The sequence below is a fragment of the Triticum urartu genome, chromosome 7 (genome assembly GCF_003073215.2).
Source record: "Triticum urartu cultivar G1812 chromosome 7, Tu2.1, whole genome shotgun sequence".
Taxonomy (NCBI): Eukaryota; Viridiplantae; Streptophyta; class Magnoliopsida; order Poales; family Poaceae; genus Triticum; species Triticum urartu.
The window spans coordinates 621097466-621115373 of record NC_053028.1 but is presented as its reverse complement, the minus strand read 5'-3'; the positions used below and the strand labels follow the sequence as shown (position 1 = coordinate 621115373).

Here is a 17908-nt window from a genome sequence, read left to right as displayed (position 1 = left end):
ATTTCCAATTAGTAATATGTCATCCACATATAATATCAGAAATGCTACAGAGCTCCCACTCACTTTCTTGTAAATACAGACTTCTCCAAAAGTCTGTATAAAACCAAATGCCTTGATCACACTATCAAAGCGTTTATTCCAACTCCGAGAGGCTTGCACCAGTCCATAAATGGATCGCTAGAGCTTGCACACTTTGTTAGCTCCCTTTGGATCGACAAAACCTTCTGGTTGCATCATATACAACTCTTCTTCCAGAAATCCATTCAGGAATGCAGTTTTGACATCCATCTGCCAAATTTCATAATCATAAAATGCGGCAATTGCTAACATGATTCGGACAGACTTAAGCATCGCTACGGGTGAGAAGGTCTCATCGTAGTCAACCCCTTGAACTTGCCGAAAACCTTTTGCGACAAGTCGAGCTTTGTAGACAGTAATATTACCGTCAGCGTTAGTCTTCTTCTTGAAGATCCATTTATTCTCAATTGCTTGCCTATCATTGGGCAAGTCAACCAAAGTCCATACTTTGTTCTCATACATGGATCCCATCTCAGATTTCATGGCTTCAAGCCATTTTGCGGAATCTGGGCTCACCATCGCTTCTTCATAGTTCGTAGGTTCATCATGATCTAGTAGCATGACTTCCAGAACAGGATTACCGTACCACTCTGGCGCGGATCTCACTCTGGTTGATCTACGAGGTTCAGTAGTATCTTGTTCTGAAGTTTCATGATCATTATCATTAGCTTCCTCACTAATTGGTGTAGGTTTCACAGAAACAGGTTTCTGTGATGTACTACTTTCCAATAAAGGAGTAGGTACAGTTACCTCGTCAAGTTCTACTTTCCTCCCACTCACTTCTTTCGAGAGAAACTCCTTCTCCAGAAAGTTTCCAAATTTAGCAACAAAAGTCTTGCCTTCGGATCTATGATAGAAGGTGTATCCAATAATTTCCTTTGGATATCCTATGAAGACACATTTCTCCGATTTGAGTTCGAGCTTATCAGGTTGAAGCTTTTTCACATAAGCATCGCAGCCCCAAACTTTCAGAAACGACAACTTTGGTTTCTTGCCAAACCACAGTTCATAAGGCGTCGTCTCAACCGATTTTGATGGTGCCCTATTTAACGTGAATGCAGCCGTCTCTAGAGCGTATCCCCAAAATGATAGCGGTAAATCAGTAAGAGACATCATAGATCGTACCATATCTAGTAAAGTACGATTACGACGTTCGGACACACCATTACGCTGTGGTGTTCCGGGTGGCGTGAGTTGTGAAACTATTCCACATTGTTTCAAATGTACACCAAACTCGTAACTCAAATATTCTCCTCCACGATCAGATCGTAGGAATTTTATTTTCTTGTTACGATGATTTTCAACTTCACTCTGAAATTCTTTGAACTTTTCAAATGTTTCAGACTTGTGTTTCATTAAGTAGATATACCCATATCTTCTTAAGTCATCTGTGAAGGTGAGAAAATAACGATATCCGCCACGAGCCTCAACATTCATCAGACCACATACATCTGTATGTATGATTTCTAACAAATCTGTTGCTCTCTTCATAGTACCGGAGAACGGTGTTTTTGTCATCTTACCCATAAGGCACGGTTCGCAAGTACCAAGTGATTCATAATCAAGTGGTTCCAAAAGCCCATCAGTATGGAGTTTCTTCATGCGCTTTATACCGATATGACCTAAACGGCAGTGCCACAAATAAGTTGCACTATCATTATCAACTCTGTATCTTTTGGTTTCAACACTATGAATATGTGTGTCACTACTATCGAGATTTAATAAGAATAGACCACTCTTTAAGGGTGCATGACCATAAAAGATATTACTCATGTAAATAGAACAACCATTATTCTTTGATTTAAATGAATAACCGTCTCGCATCAAACAAGATCCAGATATAATGTTCATGCTTAACGCTGGCACCAAATAACAATTATTTAGGTCTAATATTAATCCCGAAGGTAGATGTAGAGGTAGCGTGCCGACTGCGATCACATCGACTTTGGAACCGTTTCCCACGCGCATCGTCACCTCGTCCTTAGCCAATCTTCGCTTAATCCGTAGTCCCTGTTTCGAGTTGCAAATATTAGCAATAGAACCAGTATCAAATACCCAGGTGCTACTGCGAGCATTAGTAAGGTACACATCAATAACATGTATATCACATATACCTTTGTTCACATTGCCATCCTTCTTATCCGCCAAATACTTGAGGCAGTTCCGCTTCCAGTGACCAGTCTGCTTGCAGTAGAAGCACTCAGTTTCAGGCTTAGGTCCAGGTTTGGGTTTCTTCTATTGAGCAGCAACTTGCTTACTGTTCTTTTTGAAGTTCCCCTTCTTCTTCCCTTTGCCCTTTTTCTTGAAACTAGTGGTTTTGTTGACCATCAACACTTGATGCTCCTTCTTGATTTCTATCTCCGCAGCTTTCAGCATTGCGAAGAGCTCGGGAATAGTCTTATTCATCCCTTGCATATTATAGTTCATCACGAAGCTCTTGTAGCTTGGTGGCAGTGATTGGAGAATTCTGTCAATGACGCAATCATCTGGAAGATTAACTCCCAATTGAATCAAGTGATTATTATACCCAGACATTTTGAGTATATGCTCACTGACAGAACTGTTCTCCTCCATCTTGCAGCTATAGAACTTACTGGAGACTTCATATCTCTCAATCCGGGCATTTGCTTGAAATATTAACTTGAACTCCTGGAACATCTCATATGCTCCATGACGTTCAAAACGTCGTTGAAGTCCCGATTCTAAGCCGTAAAGCATGGCACACTGAACTATCGAGTAGTCATCAGCTTTGCTCTGCCAGACGTTCATAACATCTGGTGTTGCTCCAGCAGCGGGCCTGGCACCCAGCGGTGCTTCCAGGACGTAATTCTTCTGTGCAGCAATGAGGATAATCCTCAAGTTACGGACCCAGTCCGTGTAATTGCTACCATCATCTTTCAACTTTGCTTTCTCAAGGAACGCATTAATATTCAATGGAACAACAGCACGGGCCATCTATCTACAATCAAACATAAATAAGCAAGATACTATCAGGTACTAAGTTCATGATAAATTTAGGTTCAATTAATCATATTACTTAAGAAATCCCACTTAGATAGACATCCCTCTAATCCTCTAAGTGATTACGTGATCCAAATCAACTAAACCATGTCCGATCATCACGTGAGATGGAGTAGTTTCATTGGTGAACATCGCTATGTTGATCATATCTGCTATATGATTCACGCTCGACCTTTCGGTCTCCGTGTTCCGAGGCCATATCTGTATATGCTTGGCTCGTCAAGTATAACCTGAGTATTCCGCGTGTGCAACTGTTTTGCACCCGTTGTATTTGAACGTAGAGCCTATCACACCCGATCATCACGTGGTGTCTCAGCACGAAGAACTTTCGCAACGGTGCATACTCAGGGAGAACACTTCTTGATAATTAGTGAGAGATCATCTTATAATGCTACCGTCAATCAAAGCAAGATAAGATGCATAAAAGATAAACATCACATGCAATCAATATAAGTGATATGATATGGCCATCATCATCTTGTGCTTGTGATCTCCATCTTTGAAGCACCGTCGTGATCACCATCGTCACCGGCGCGACACCTTGATCTCCATCGTAGCATCGTTGTCGTCTCGCCAATCTTATGCTTCCACGACTATCGCTACCGCTTAGTGATAAAGTAAAGCATTACAGTGCGATTGCATTGCATACAATAAAGCCACAACCATATGGCTCCTGCCAGTTGCCGATAACTCGGTTACAAAACATGATCATCTCATACAATAAAATTTAGCATCATGTCTTGACCATATCACATCACAACATGCCCTGCAAAAACAAGTTAGACGTCCTCTACTTTGTTGTTGCATGTTTTACGTGGCTGCTACGGGCTTAAGCAAGAACCAATCTTACCTACGCATCAAAACCACAACGATAGTTTGTCAAGTTGGTGTTGTTTTAACCTTCGCAAGGACCGGGCATAGCCACACTTGGTTCAACTAAAGTTGGAGAAACTGTCACCCGCTAGCCACCTTTGTGCAAAGCACGTCGGGAGAACCGGTCTCGCGTAAGCGTACGCGTAATGTCAGTCCGGGCCCCTTCGTCCAACAATACCGCCGAACCAAAGTATGACATGCTGGTAAGCAGTATGACTTATATCGCCCACAACTCACTTGTGTTCTACTCGTGCATATAACATCAACACATAAAACCTAGGCTCGGATGCCACTGTTGGGTTTCGTAGTAATTTCAAAAAAATTCCTACGCACACGCAAGATCATGGTGATGCATAGCAACGAGAGGGGAGAGTGTGATCTATGTACCCTTGTAGATCGACAACGGAAGCGTTAGCACAACGTGGTTGATGTAGTCGTATGTCTTCATGGCCCGACCGATCAAGCACCGAAACTACGACACCTCCGAGTTCTAGCACACGTTCAGCTCGATGACGATCCCCGGACTCCGATCCAGCAAAGTGTCGGGGAAGAGTTCTGTCAGCACGAATCTTGATGTACTACCGTCGCAGGGCTTCGCCTAAGCACCGCTGCAATATTATCGAGGACTATAGTGGAAGGGGGCACCGCACACGGCTAAGAATATGATCACGTGGATCAACTTGTGTGTCTAGGGGTGTCCTTTGCCTCCGTATATAAAGGATCAAGGGGGGGGTGCGGCCGGCCAGGATAGGGCGTGCCAGGAGGAGTCCTACTCCCTCCGGGAGTAGGATTCCCCCCTTTCCTAGTTGGAATAGGATTCGGGAGGGGGAAAAGAGGAGAGAGAGAAGGAAGGGGGGCGTCGGCCCCCTCTCCTTGTCCTATTCGGACTAGGGGGGAGGGGCGCACGGCCCAGCTCTGGCCACCTCTCCTCTCTTCCACTAAAGCCCACTAAAGCCCATATACCTCCCGGGGGGTTCCGGTAACCTCCCGGTACTCCGGTAAAATCCCGATTTCACCCGGAAGACTTCCGATATCCAAATATAGGCTTCCAATATATCAATCTTTATGTCTCGACCATTTCGAGACTCCTCGTCATGTCCGTGATCACATCCGGGACTCCGAACAAACTTCGGTACATCAAAACTCATAAACTCATAATATAACTGTCATCGAAACCTTAAGCGTGCGGACCCTACGGGTTCGAGAACAATGTAGACATGACCGAGACACATCTCCGGTCAATAACCAATAGCGGAACCTGGATGCTCATATTGGCTCCTACATATTCTACGAAGATCTTTTATCAGTCAGACTGCATAACAACATACGTTGTTCCCTTTGTCATCGGTATGTTACTTGCCCGAGATTCGATCGTCGGTATCTCAATACCTAGTTCAATCTCGTTACCGGCAAGTCTCTTTACTCGTTCCGTAATACATCATCTCACAACTAACTCATTAGTTGCAATGCTTGCAAGGCTTATGTGATGTGCATTACCGAGAGGGCCCAGCGATACCTCTCCGACAATCGGAGTGACAAATCTTAATCTCGAAATACGCCAACCCAACATGTACCTTTGGAGACACCTGTAGAGCACCTTTATAATCACCCATTTACGTTGTGATGTTTGGTAGCACACAAAGTGTTCCTCCGGCAAACTTTGTTGCATAATCTCATAGTCATAGGAACATGTATAAGTCATGAAGAAAGCAATAGCAACATACTAAACGATCGGGTGCTAAGCTAATGGAATGGGTCATGTCAATCAGATCATTCACCTAATGATGTGATACCGTTAATCAAACAACAACTCTTTGTTCATGGTTAGGAAACATAACCATCTTTGATTAACGAGCTAGTCTAGTAGAGGCATACTAGTGACACTCTGTTTGTCTATGTATTCACACATGTATTATGTTTCCGGTTAATACAATTCTAGCATGAATAATAAACATTTATCATGATATAAGGAAATAAATAATAACTTTATTATTGCCTCTAGGGCATATTTCCTTCATGTGATGCATGTCAGATGGCCAAGAGCCATCAGTTACCTTGTTCTCGTTCAACTAGTGAATCCACAGCTCCTTTAGAACTGATTTTTTCAGATGTTTGGGGTCCTGGACCCGTCTCTGTAGGAAGGCAGAAATACTATGTCAGTTTTATCGATGATTTTAGCAAGTTTAGCTGGATATATTTGCTCAAAAATAAATCTGATGTCAAATTTCGCCTTTTCCAAGCTCATGTTGAACGTCTCTTTGATCGTAAAATCATTGCCATGCAAACCGATTGGGGTGGGGAGTACCAACGGTTGAGCTCATTTTTTGAGCACATTGGCATCACACACCACGTTTCTTGTCCGCATGCTCATCAGCAGAACGGCTCCACAAAAAGAAAACATAGGCACATCGTAGAAGTTGGTCTCTCTTTACTTGCTCATGGATTTATGCCACTTAAATTTTGGGACGAAGCGTTTCTCACTGCGGTCTATCTTATTAACCGTATCCCCGGCAGAGTTATCAAGAACCAAACACCTCTAGAACGACTCTTTGGCACCAAGCCCAACTACTCTTTTCTCCGCATTTTTGGGTGTGCCGTCTGGCCAAACTTGCGCCCTTTTAACAAGCACAAGCTTGAATTTAGGTCCAAGCAATGTGCCTTACTAGGGTACAATACCCTTCATAAAGGTTACAAATGCCTTGATATCTCTTCTGGTCATGTGTATGTGTCCCGTGATGTCATTTTTGATGAGCAAGTTTTTCCTTTCGCAAGTCTCCATTCAAATGTCGGCGCTCAACTTCGCAAAGAATTGCTTCTCCTGCCCTCTCACCTCTTGCCGTCTCCTTCTTTTGCTCAAGGGGGAGCTGATTTTACTGCTGATAATATGTCCTTGTCCAATGCTAATGACCCAGCTGAAAGTGTGCAGGAAACAGGGCAGCAAAATATTGAAGACTTTGGTGAAAATTCTTATGATTTTATGCAGCACCCTGGGGATTCTGATACAGCCACAGAAGATCCGGCGGCCTCGGGATCCACTGCTGCAGCCGCGCCAGGCGAATCGGCAGCGGGATCCGCGCCCGCAGCAGCGTCAGGTGAATCCTCGCCGGGATCCGCGCCGACAGACAGGCGGCCAGGCGGGCGCCCTGTCCCGCTCTCCTCTAGTGGGCCCGCCAGGTGCACTATCGTGCTGTCCCCGGCCTGGGAGGGCGTGCGGTCTCCTGGTGGGTCGGTCAGCCCGGCTGGGCGGGGTCCACCTGGCCCTCACGAGGCGAGGCGCACGGACTCTGACATGGCGCGATCTTCCTCGAGGGATGTGGCCGCTCCAGAACTGCCAAGTGGCAGTTCGCCATCGGCTGCCGCACCGGATCAGCCTGGGTTGCCGCAAGAGGGCGCTTCGGGATTTTCTGCATCTGACTCCGTGGTCTCCTCCATGCAAAATCGTCTACAACTTGAGCAAGCTCAACCACCTCAGCCGCCTCCTGCCCGATCACATACCCGGTCACAAAGTGGTATTACCAAGCCTAAGGTATATAAAGATGGTTGTGTTCGTTGGGGTTCTTTTTGTGCCACAGGTGAACCCAAGAATCTGCATGATGCTCTTGCTGACTCCAAGTGGAAGCAGGCTATGGACGAAGAATTTTCAGCCCTCGTAGCAAACAAGACATGGCACTTGGTTCCACCGGTCAGAGGGAGAAATGTGATCGATTGCAAGTGGGTTTACAAGGTAAAACGCAAGTCTGATGGCACGATTGACAGGTACAAGGCACGCCTTATGGCAAAAGGCTTTAAGCAAAGGTACGGGATTGATTACGAGGATACTTTTAGCCCTGTGGTAAAAGCTGCTACCATTAGGTTGATTCTTTCAGCTGCAATATCTAGAAACTGGTGCATGCGACAACTAGATGTAAAGAACGCGTTTTTGCATGGTGTTCTGGAAGAAGAGGTGTTTATGAGGCAGCCTCCTGGGTATGAAAATTTAGCTTTACCACGACATGTCTGCAAGCTTGACAAAGCAATCTATGGTTTGAAACAAGCACCCAGAGCCTGGTATTATCGCCTGTACTCCAAGTTACAGTCTCTTGGTTTTGCTGCTTCCAAGGGGGATAACTCACTGATTTTTTATCATCGGCATGGAGTGACCATTTTTATGCTTATTTATGTTGATGATATTATTGTCACCAGCTCCTCCGTTAGGGTAGTTGATTCTCTTCTTCAGGATCTGCGCATGGATTTTGCTCTCAAGGATTTGGGTACTCTTCACTTTTTTCTTGGCATCGAGGTGAAGCATGTGGCTCGTGGAATCTTTCTGTCCCAAGAAAAATATGTACAAGATATCCTTGAGCGAGTACGCATGAAAGGTTGCAAACCCTCTCCAACCCCGTTGTCCACTTCAGAGAAGTTGTCTCTTTATGATGGAGAGGTACTTGGAGCCGAGGACTCCACCAGGTACAGAAGTGTGGTAGGAGCTTTGCAATATTTGACTTTAACCAGGCCAGATATATGTTTTTCAGTCAACAAAGTATGCCAGTTTCTCCATGCACCCACTAGCACTCATTGGACAGCAGTAAAAAGAATTCTTTGGTACCTTTAGGCAACCAAGAGCCATGGTCTCAAACTTTCCAAGTCAGACTCTACACTTGTTAGTGCATTTTCAGATGCAGACTGGGCAGGTTGTCCTGATGATCGGCGGTCCACTGGAGGTTTTGCAGTATTCTTTGGTGGCAATCTGATTTCTTGGAGTGCACGTAAGCAAGCCACTGTGTCCAGGTCAAGCACAGAAGCTGAGTACAAGGCCTTAGCAAATGCCACTGCTGAGATTATTTGGGTTCAAAATATGCTGACAGAATTGGGTATTCGTCATTTGCCTGCTGCCTCACTGTGGTGTGACAATCTTGGAGCTACTTATCTCTCTGCCAATCCTGTCTTTCATGCTAGAACAAAGCACATTGAGATTGATTATCATTTTGTTCGTGAAAGAGTTGCTGACAAGCTTTTGAATATTCAATTTGTACCTACTCATGATCAAGTAGCAGATGGCTTTACTAAACCATTATCGCTGCGGCAGCTGGAGGTCTTTCGACGCAATCTCAACTTAGATAGTTGTGATTGAGGGGGAGTGTTAAACATCATTGTATGCCTTGCCACGCTATGTTGTAAACTGTGCCGGCTAGATATGTGGCGTGCGTGTTGTAGTTAGGATAGGTTAGGTTGTTGTGATTAGATCTTGGTAGTTAGCTTAGCTTGGAGATCAATCCACACCTAACCTATCCCTAACCTCCTTTGTAATCTTAGCCGCATGTCTGGCCTATATAAACACGCAATGCGCCCCTGCCCCGGCATGCGCTTCCAGCCTCTCGTTTTACAATTTTTTCTGATAAAGGGCATTCTAATTGACTCAAAATGTAACATCAAGCGGATACAAAATATAATGAGCATCACCCGGCCTTTGCATAACTAAAATGCACATAGCCAAACAAAAACAAATTGAAAGAACATAAAAAAGCGACATATCAGCAACAGTAGGATCATATAGGACCGACTGTCCGCCTATGTCGAAGGAGTTGGTGCGGCTATCCGTAGATTATGTTGGCACCCATGCTGAGTGAAGACCTCCCTGGCCACCCGCTCCAACCGCGTACACACCGTCTTGAATAGCGGTTGATACTTTGTTCGGTGTAGTGTAGACCACGTACGAAGCGAGTGCGTACATCGGAAAATAACCTGCAAAGGAGAGGTGTTTTTGCCCTCGAAAATAAAATCATTCCTACATAGCCAGAGTGCCCATAATAAGGCATATGCTCCCACCCGAATTAGATTTTTGAACCTATTTGAAATGCCGTCCAACCAATGACCAAAAATATTGGCAACACTTGTGGACGAATACAAATTGGACTCTATTTGGATGACTGACCACGTAGAGTGTGCAAACTTGCATTGAAAAAAGAGATGACCGCAACTGGCGGACGCCGAGGAAGGCAGCCGCCAGGAGCCATGACGCTCCTAAGTTGGAACTGTCGAGGCCTCGGGCAACCTCGCACAGTTCAAGAGCTCGTGTGTCTCGTGCACACATACAAGCTCGTTTACCTCTCCGAAACTCGGCAAAACAATAAGTATGTCAAAAACTTAAAGTGGAGGCTAGGCCTTCGTCACTGTATCGCGCAACCCGGCATTGGGAAAGGTGCCGGCATTGCCCTATTTTATGATGAAAATATTGAAATAAAGAAGATTGCCGTGGGGGCGAGATACATCGATGTGTTGATTCGGTTGAGCCCTCTTGGATTTCAATGGCGTGCAACTTTTGTGTACGGGGAACCGAAGGCCCACGAACGACACCACATGTGGACATTGTTACGGAGGATAAAGGACACAGCTAATTTGTCGTGGCTCATGATCGGTGATTTTAACGAAACCATGTGGCAATCTGAACACATCTAGGCCTCAAAAAGATCAGAGAGATATATGGAAAATTTCTGTGCGGCTCTCGCTGACTGTAATTTGTTCGATCTGGGATTTAGAGGTCCAGTTTGGACCTTTAATAATAAACAAGATGGAAGAAACAGTGTACGGGCTCGTCTGGATCGAGCGGTTGCATCTCCGGACTGGTCTGATCACTTCAGGAACGCCACACTGGAGCACATTTGTTCATCACGTTCAGATCATTTGCCCATTCTCCTACGGCTTGGACAGAGACGGAAGTGGAGACCGAAAGCAGGTAGTGGTGCAAAAAAGTTTAGATATGAACAGATGTGGGAACGTGTGAACACACTCCAACCTGCGATAGAGGACTCGTGGAGGAGAGGGGGCCCTACTAGGAATTTGAAGCGGGTTGGGGAAAAGCTAATGGCTATGCAGAAGGATTTGAGGAACTGGGCACAGAAGGATTTTGGCTCGGTAATCAAACAAACAGCAGAGATCAGGAGAAAGTTAAGTGTATTATGGAGCCTCCCTAACTCCCACGAGCAACAATATGAGGTAAATAAACTATCAAAAGAGCTTGATGAACTTCTACTATGAGAGGAAATCATGTGGAGACAGAGATCAAGAGTAACTTTTATTAGGGAAGGAGATCGAAATACTAAGTGGTTTCAGAGGAAAGCGACCTGGAGGAAGAAAACGAATGACATTATAAAACTGAAAGATTCCAGTGGTGTTTGGGTGGAGGATAAGGCCGGTTTGGAAGATATGTCCAGGTCTTTTTTCAGAGAACTATACAAGAAGGAGGTGGGGGTGAATCCACACAAATTATTGGAACTCTTTGCGGCAAAGGTGACACAGGACATGAACGAGACGCTAACAAAACCCTTCTCTGCTACGGAAATCAGCGAGGCATTGTTTCAAATTGGACCCCTTAAGGCACCGGGCCAGATGGATTTCCAGCCCGATTTTATCAAAGAAATTGGGCAGTGCTCAAGGATGATGTGACAAGAGGAGTGTTAGATTTCTTTGAGCGCGGTGTGCTACTCGAGGGTACAAATGACACGGTTATTGTGCTCATTCCAAAAGGAAAGAACCCCCAGACCTTGAAAGACTACCGACCGATCAGTTTATGTAATGTCATCTATAAGGTGGTGTCGAAGTGCCTGGTGAATCGACTAGGGCCTATGCTGGACAAAATCATTTCAGAGACTCAAAGTGCGTTCATTCCGGGCAGACTCATCACTGACAACGCCATCATTGCTTTTGAGTGCTTCCACAAGATTCAGCACAGCAGAAACGCAAGAGACACCTACTGTGCATACAAACTGGATTTGGCCAAAGCATATGATAGAGTGGATTGGGGTTTTCTTGAAGGAGTGCTACTAAAGACTGGTTTCTGCAATAAATGGACAAGCTAGGTGATGCAGTGTGTTCGATCGGTAAGATACTCAGTTAGATGCAACGGCGAACTGCTAGAACCCTTTGATCCATCCAGAGGACTACGACAAGGAGATCCCCTTAGTCCTTACCTTTTTCTTTTTGTGGCCGAGGGACTGGTAAACCTCATAAACCGAGAGATCACGGCTGGCAGCTTAAACCCCATCAAGATTGTCCGCAATAGCCCAGGTGTATCTAACCTTCTCTTCGCAGATGACATCCTGCTCTTCTTCAAGCCCTCCATTGAGCAAGCCGAGACAATTAAGAAGGTTCTGGACTTATTCCAAAAGTGCACGGGTCAACTGCTAAGTGCAAGCAAATGCTCGCTCCTATTCAGTGAGAAATGCCCTGCCGAAGTCAGAGAAGGGATTAAGGTTGTACTCGGTGTACAATCAGATGTATTCGAGAGCAAATACCTAGGTTTGCCTACCCCGGAAGGGAGGATGAAGGATGAACAGTTCCAGCCCATCATGGATAGATTGGGAAAGCGTTGCAACGATTATTCAGAAAGATTCATGTCTTATGCGGCCAAGGAGGTTCACGTCAAATCCATAGTCCAAGCACTTCCTACCTTCGCAATGAGTGTGTTTATGTTCTCAAAGGGCTTCTGTGAAAAGTATGAGAGAATGATTAGAGACTTTTGGTGGGAGGACGAAGAAGGACAGAGAAAGGTACACTGGATGGCATGGGAGCGCATGATTAAGCCCAAGCGTGATGGGGGCATTGGATTCAGAGACATGCACCTATTTAACCAGGCGCTCCTAGCCAAACAGGGCTGGAGGCTAATTCAGAATCCAGATGGCCTTTGCGCGAGAGTTTTGAAATCTAAATATTGCCCCAATGGTGAGCTTCTGGATACTGTTTTTGCCTCGGATGCGTCTCCGGTATGGAGAGCCATAGAATTCGGTTTGGAGTTGCTGAAAAAAGGTTTAATCTGGAGAGTGGGGGATGGAAAGAGTATTTAGATCAAGCGGGACCAATGGATACCAAGGAAAGAAGGTCTCAAATCGGCTGCGTTTATTAAAAGGTCTAGGCTGCGTTGGGTTAACCAACTTATGGACACAAAGAGGAAGGAATGGAATGTGAACCTAATCCGCCAAATTTTTCACAGTTTTGATGCAGAGGAAATATGCAAAATCCCCATTCCGAACACAGACACAAAAGATTGCATTGCATGGCATTTTGAGAAGAATGGTATCTTTTCGGTCAGGAGTGCGTACAAGCTTGCAGCCTTCTATAGTCAAAGTGTCCAAACAAATCCCTCGTGTTCGAACGGAGAGGCTGGGGATCGTAACATTTGGGATCTCATTTGGAAAGCTAAGGTGCCCGAGAAGGTGAGGATTTTTGGATGAAGAGTCGCCACAAATACCCTGGCCACAAAGAGAAACAAGTTTAAGAGAACATTAGAGCTAGAACCTACCTGCAGTATCCGCGGCAATGGAGAGGAAGATGAATTTCACGCCGTGATCACTTGCACAAAGAGCAGGGCTCTTCGTGATGCTATGAGGAAAGAGTGGCCCTTACCTGCAGAGAAATCCTTTAGGAACACCGGGAATGATTGGTTGCAAGTGCTCTTGGACACGGAACCAGAGGATATGCGAGCAAAACTGTTGCTGCTGTTTTGGAGATGTTGGCACTTGAGAGAGGATACGCTAAGACACAATGGCAGGGAGTCAGTCATGAGTTTTGTGATTTTTCTGAGGAAGTATGCCGAAGATCTACAAAAGGTGGCGGTGGCAGGGGATGGGTTCAGCAAGAATGCAGGGAGTAGCCCCTCATGTCATACGACACAATGCTCGAAGTGGTCGGTTCCAGTAGGAGATGTTGTGAAGCTGAATACAGATGTTGCCTTCCAGTCTGAATCTGGTGTCTCTGCTGCAGGTGCAGTCGCAAGGGATAGGGCTGGACATGTGGTCGTGTCAATCAGCAGAAATCTGACCCCAGCCAAACTGTCGAGGAGGCCGAGGCAAAAGCTGCTCTTGCTGGACTGCGTTCGCTAGCAAAATACTATAGAGGTCCATTGATCTTGGAACTAATCGTACAAGAGCTGGAAGCCCGGGGGGGGGGGGGGGGGGGGGGGGGGGGGGGGGATCGGTCCCAGTGTTTCGCTCTGATTAAGGACATTAAGCAAGCTCTTGCAATGTTTGCAAGCTCTAATGTGAAAGTCTCCGACGTGCCAGAAGAGCTACAGCAGTTGATGATAGCTGAATTTGTCTCCCCTGCAGAGTAGTTTCCTACTCTTGCTTCTCAAAAAAAAATGACCAACAAGATTGTTTTGATTACATAATAGCCTATTCGGCGCAGGTATAAAAGCCAGAATTCATGGCACAAGCGCCTTATTGCATAAATAAATATTAACTTGTTGGCTTATTTGGCTGATGTTTTTGTTTGACAACTTGGGTAAAGCTAGCAGCTTTAATGTGTATTAATTAGAAGTTAGAACAAAAGGCAATACAATTTCGATCAACCATAACAGAGTACAGAATCCCACGCAGTTAAAAACTGCAAGTTCTGTTTTGCATCAACCAAACACGCAAGAAAATGAACCTATCAACTAAATCTCTCTAGCACATGCAAACTGAAATAGAGTTATGCGTTCCTTTACTGCATCTCTGAACGAACCGTCCAAGATGAAACGACGGTCGACATTTACTGAATTCTACGAGCATAGATTGGGCGCTGTTAGTCCACATTGGGGAAGTACTATGATCAAGCAATGCTTCAGTTATTGCTAACTACACATGCGGAATCTGCCATCTTCTCCTGCGCCGCCTCCTTATCGGAACGAAGCCATTCCTTCGTGAGCATGTAGCCCGCCACGCAAGCCCCCGCCCACCCCAGGAAATCGTTGGTCAGCTTCGAAAACCGCTTCGAGCGCCTGCAACGAAATTCATATCAGCAAATCCAAAAGAAATTCTTCTTCTTCTTCCTCCAGCCGTCACAAAGAAGGGAAGGAGATCAGCCGGCGATCGAGCGTATCCATGCTTTGGTCGAGGGGCGCGTGACGTACCAGAGCGGGTCGTTGGGCCTGGGCTCGATCTGCACGGCGAGCTGCTGGAGCATCCGGGCGTTCTGGAACCCCTCCTTGGTGAGCCGCGTGTCGTACCGCCGCTCCGTGTCGGCGATCAGGTCGAACAGCTCCTCCCTCTTCTGCTTGATCAGGTTCAGGGCGCGGGCCTTGCCGTCCGCCGCGGCGGGTCTTGCGCCGCCGTGGACGAGCCTCCTTGGCAGTAGCTTCGCCCATGCGCCGCCGCCCAGCCTCGTCGCCGCGTGTCGAAGCGCCGTCGCCGTCGCCATCGCTCTCCCTACCTTCCTGTGCGTGCGTGTGCGATTTTGTCGAGCGATCCTTGTTGTCGATGGAGGGGAGGCTGGGTCATGTACATGGACTTATACCCGGCCGGCTGTATGGGGGTGTCCGACACTCCGACTCCGTCTCCGGTAGGGCGGGCCGTGTTTCCGAGTCCGCCACCGACGGCCGCACCAGCTCGGAGACCGAACCAGACTGCACCTGCGTTCGGCATGCAGGGCGCGTGCCGAACGATAGCGGCAAGAGTGCTACGATCCGATCTTAGGTTTGTGAAGAGACAGAAAGCAACCGGCCGGAGTTCAGGTTCAGAGAGAAAGGGGGAATAGGTTCAGAGGTTTCATCTGTTCGCTGACCCCATCGTCAGCACACAGCGTTAACTGCTGGCCTGTTGCTCCCGTAGGCACGTACGTACGCGAGCACTGCACGACGAGCAATTCTTCCGCCTCAGCAAGCAGTTCATCCAGCCAACCAAATGACTCTGCTAGATCTGCTGGAGCTGGTGATACCACTAGCATATGGCCATCTTTGGAGCAATAAAACAAGTTAATTAAACAGAGAAGATTAGAAGCATGAAAGTACAGGTAAGGTGGTCCATAAACCTGTACCGACAGTAACAATGGAGCGCCGTCTCTTATCCTAAGCCTAAAAAACCAAACATGGTCGTGGCGCATTCTGGCTCTACGTACAGCCACATTTTTATATGGTGCCACGTCTTACATATGATGGTTCTGCTGAACTGAACGCTCCTTTTTTTCCGACTGTTCAGCCTCTCCGATTGTTGTGCCTTTCGCCGTTGGAGCTGAGCCTGAGCTGGTGCGTACTGCTGCTCCTGTCCACTCTCTGAGGCCCAAACTGAAAGCGAGTAGTGTCAACCAAGAGCAGTGAGCCGCACAAATAATACGTATCTGGACGGCGGATAGACTGCAGCAAAAAATAGATGGGAGAATTGTGGTCTTGCACCACGTGCAAGAGGCCAATGAGACTCACCTATTCCGTAAATGCCGGTTCACGCTGTGAATTTGGAGGATGGTCAAAGATTGGCTCGGGCCTCAAGCACTTGACAAGTTGGAGTAAATAGCATAAAACTACTAGTTTACAGGCTAAGGTTTCAAAAAACTATCATTTTTTAATTTTTCTTAGAAAGATACCAAACGCGCGGTCCGCTGTTTCAAAAAACCCAAACCCATGGTGACTAGCGATTTAACCGTTTTTCTGACGGATTGGGCCCATCTGTCAGCCCACGTGGCCACGCGCGCTCACGACGCGGCAGTTAACGGTCGTTAGCCGACGCGGTCCGGTCGGAACCAAAGTAGGCGGTCGGGCCACACACTCTCTCACTCCCCCTCCTCTCCCCCTCCTCTCCCCCGCAGTGACCTAGGTGGGCGATGGCGGCGGCACAGCCAAATGTCGTCGGCGGCGAGCTATTGAGCCAAGGCGGCACCGGCCAGGAGGGCAGTGGACAGTCAGAGGTGGACAAATGGCTAGGCAGCTCGAGCTTCCCGGCGCAGCGGTCGCAGCAGCCATCACCGCCCGCGGCTCCTGTGGATCCGGCGAGCTCAGATCCGGAAATCCACGCGGCCAGGGCAGTGGCGAAGCGCATCCACGCTGATCCAGCAGGCGGCCACCATCTGCACCTCCAACATGGCTTTCTCCTCTAGCTCCTTCTTCTTCTTCTCAAGTTCTTCCTCCTCCACTTGTTTCTGGTACACCTACTTGTCCACCCTACCATCCTGCCAATCAAATATCTTGGATACATCATAAACAAGCTTGGTGTACTCAATGCAAAGCTTGTCATTTTCAGTCCTAAGCTTGGCCAACTCCCTTTCATGCTCACTCTTAAGCCTGGCCAACTCCTTCTCAAACTTTTCCTTGTCATGTACCCTTCCAAAGTTCTGCTCATGGAACATCTCCCATAGCTTGCACAAACATCTCTGAAGAACAGTTGGCCAAGGCCCATCAACCCACTCTACAACACCACAATTCACACCATTTTCCTGCATTTGTAAATGTGATAAGTTATTACAAAAGGACTAGTACCTTATTTCAATTCCATGATTAACTTGATAAACTTAAGATTTTCTAACTATTAATAACATAAATGAGATATGATAAGTTATTACAATGCCATGATTAAGTTTCCAAAGTGACAAAAATATATATGTGTCTGTCATATCAAACAAACTGCTGCATCATATCAAACATCACTGAACATCCATAGCAAAAAACTTAATTGGCATCTAACCTAGACTGGGCAGCCATAGAAACGCCTCCCTGTTACAGGCCCTTCAAAAGCAACACGCTTAATAGGCCTCAGTTGGTGCAGAATGCATTTGGGATGAGCAAGCTCAAGTTGGCCACAGAAAAGGGGCTCCACAGTGGTGTCTGGTTCCTCCTACAACCATAATAACCAACAAACACTGGTTTCAATCTGCACTCAATACCAGAATCAACTTGCACTGTTCATTAAATCCCCAAATCAGCATGAACCATAACACTGTACAGAGATGAACCCTAGGTTACCTCAATCCTACAATCAAACCCCACCCTCACTAATCAAGAACAGTATCACACACACAACAACAACACTACACTAAGCAACATCCATGGCTGAAGCCTAAGCTACTAGCACCTAACCCTAACCCTAACCCTAGGTGGCAAAGAACTTACCATAAGTCCCATGTCCATGCTGACAACCTCGCACTCCTCCTCCGAGCTGGTTTCCTCGTCGTTCCAGGAAGGCATTGCAGCAAGAAGGTCGACGGCCACCGGCCTCGA

The 17908-nt window shown here is 46.5% G+C and overlaps 1 protein-coding gene across 1 annotated transcript; it reads right to left on the bottom strand.

The window, feature by feature from the left end:
• Positions 1-14278: 14278 nt before the first annotated feature.
• Positions 14279-15555, bottom strand: LOC125524423. Its single transcript, XM_048689478.1, has 2 exons — positions 14837-15555; positions 14279-14704 (listed from the first exon to the last, which is right to left on the bottom strand). Exons 1-2 carry the CDS (start codon positions 15121-15123, stop codon positions 14548-14550), a joined length of 444 nt encoding a protein of 147 aa, XP_048545435.1. The 5' UTR covers positions 15124-15555; the 3' UTR covers positions 14279-14547.
• Between the last annotated feature and the right edge of the window lie 2353 nt (positions 15556-17908).

What these genes read in the sequence shown, in the direction of transcription:
- LOC125524423 (XM_048689478.1), bottom strand. Translation starts at nt 15,123, where the DNA reads ATGGCGACGGCGACGGCGCTTCGACACGCGGCGACGAGGCTGGGCGGC. An exon ending in AGGCCCAACGACCCGCTCTG is followed by an intron (nt 14,705 to 14,836) that starts GTACGTCACGCG and finishes ATTTCGTTGCAG; the next exon opens with GCGCTCGAAGCGGTTTTCGA.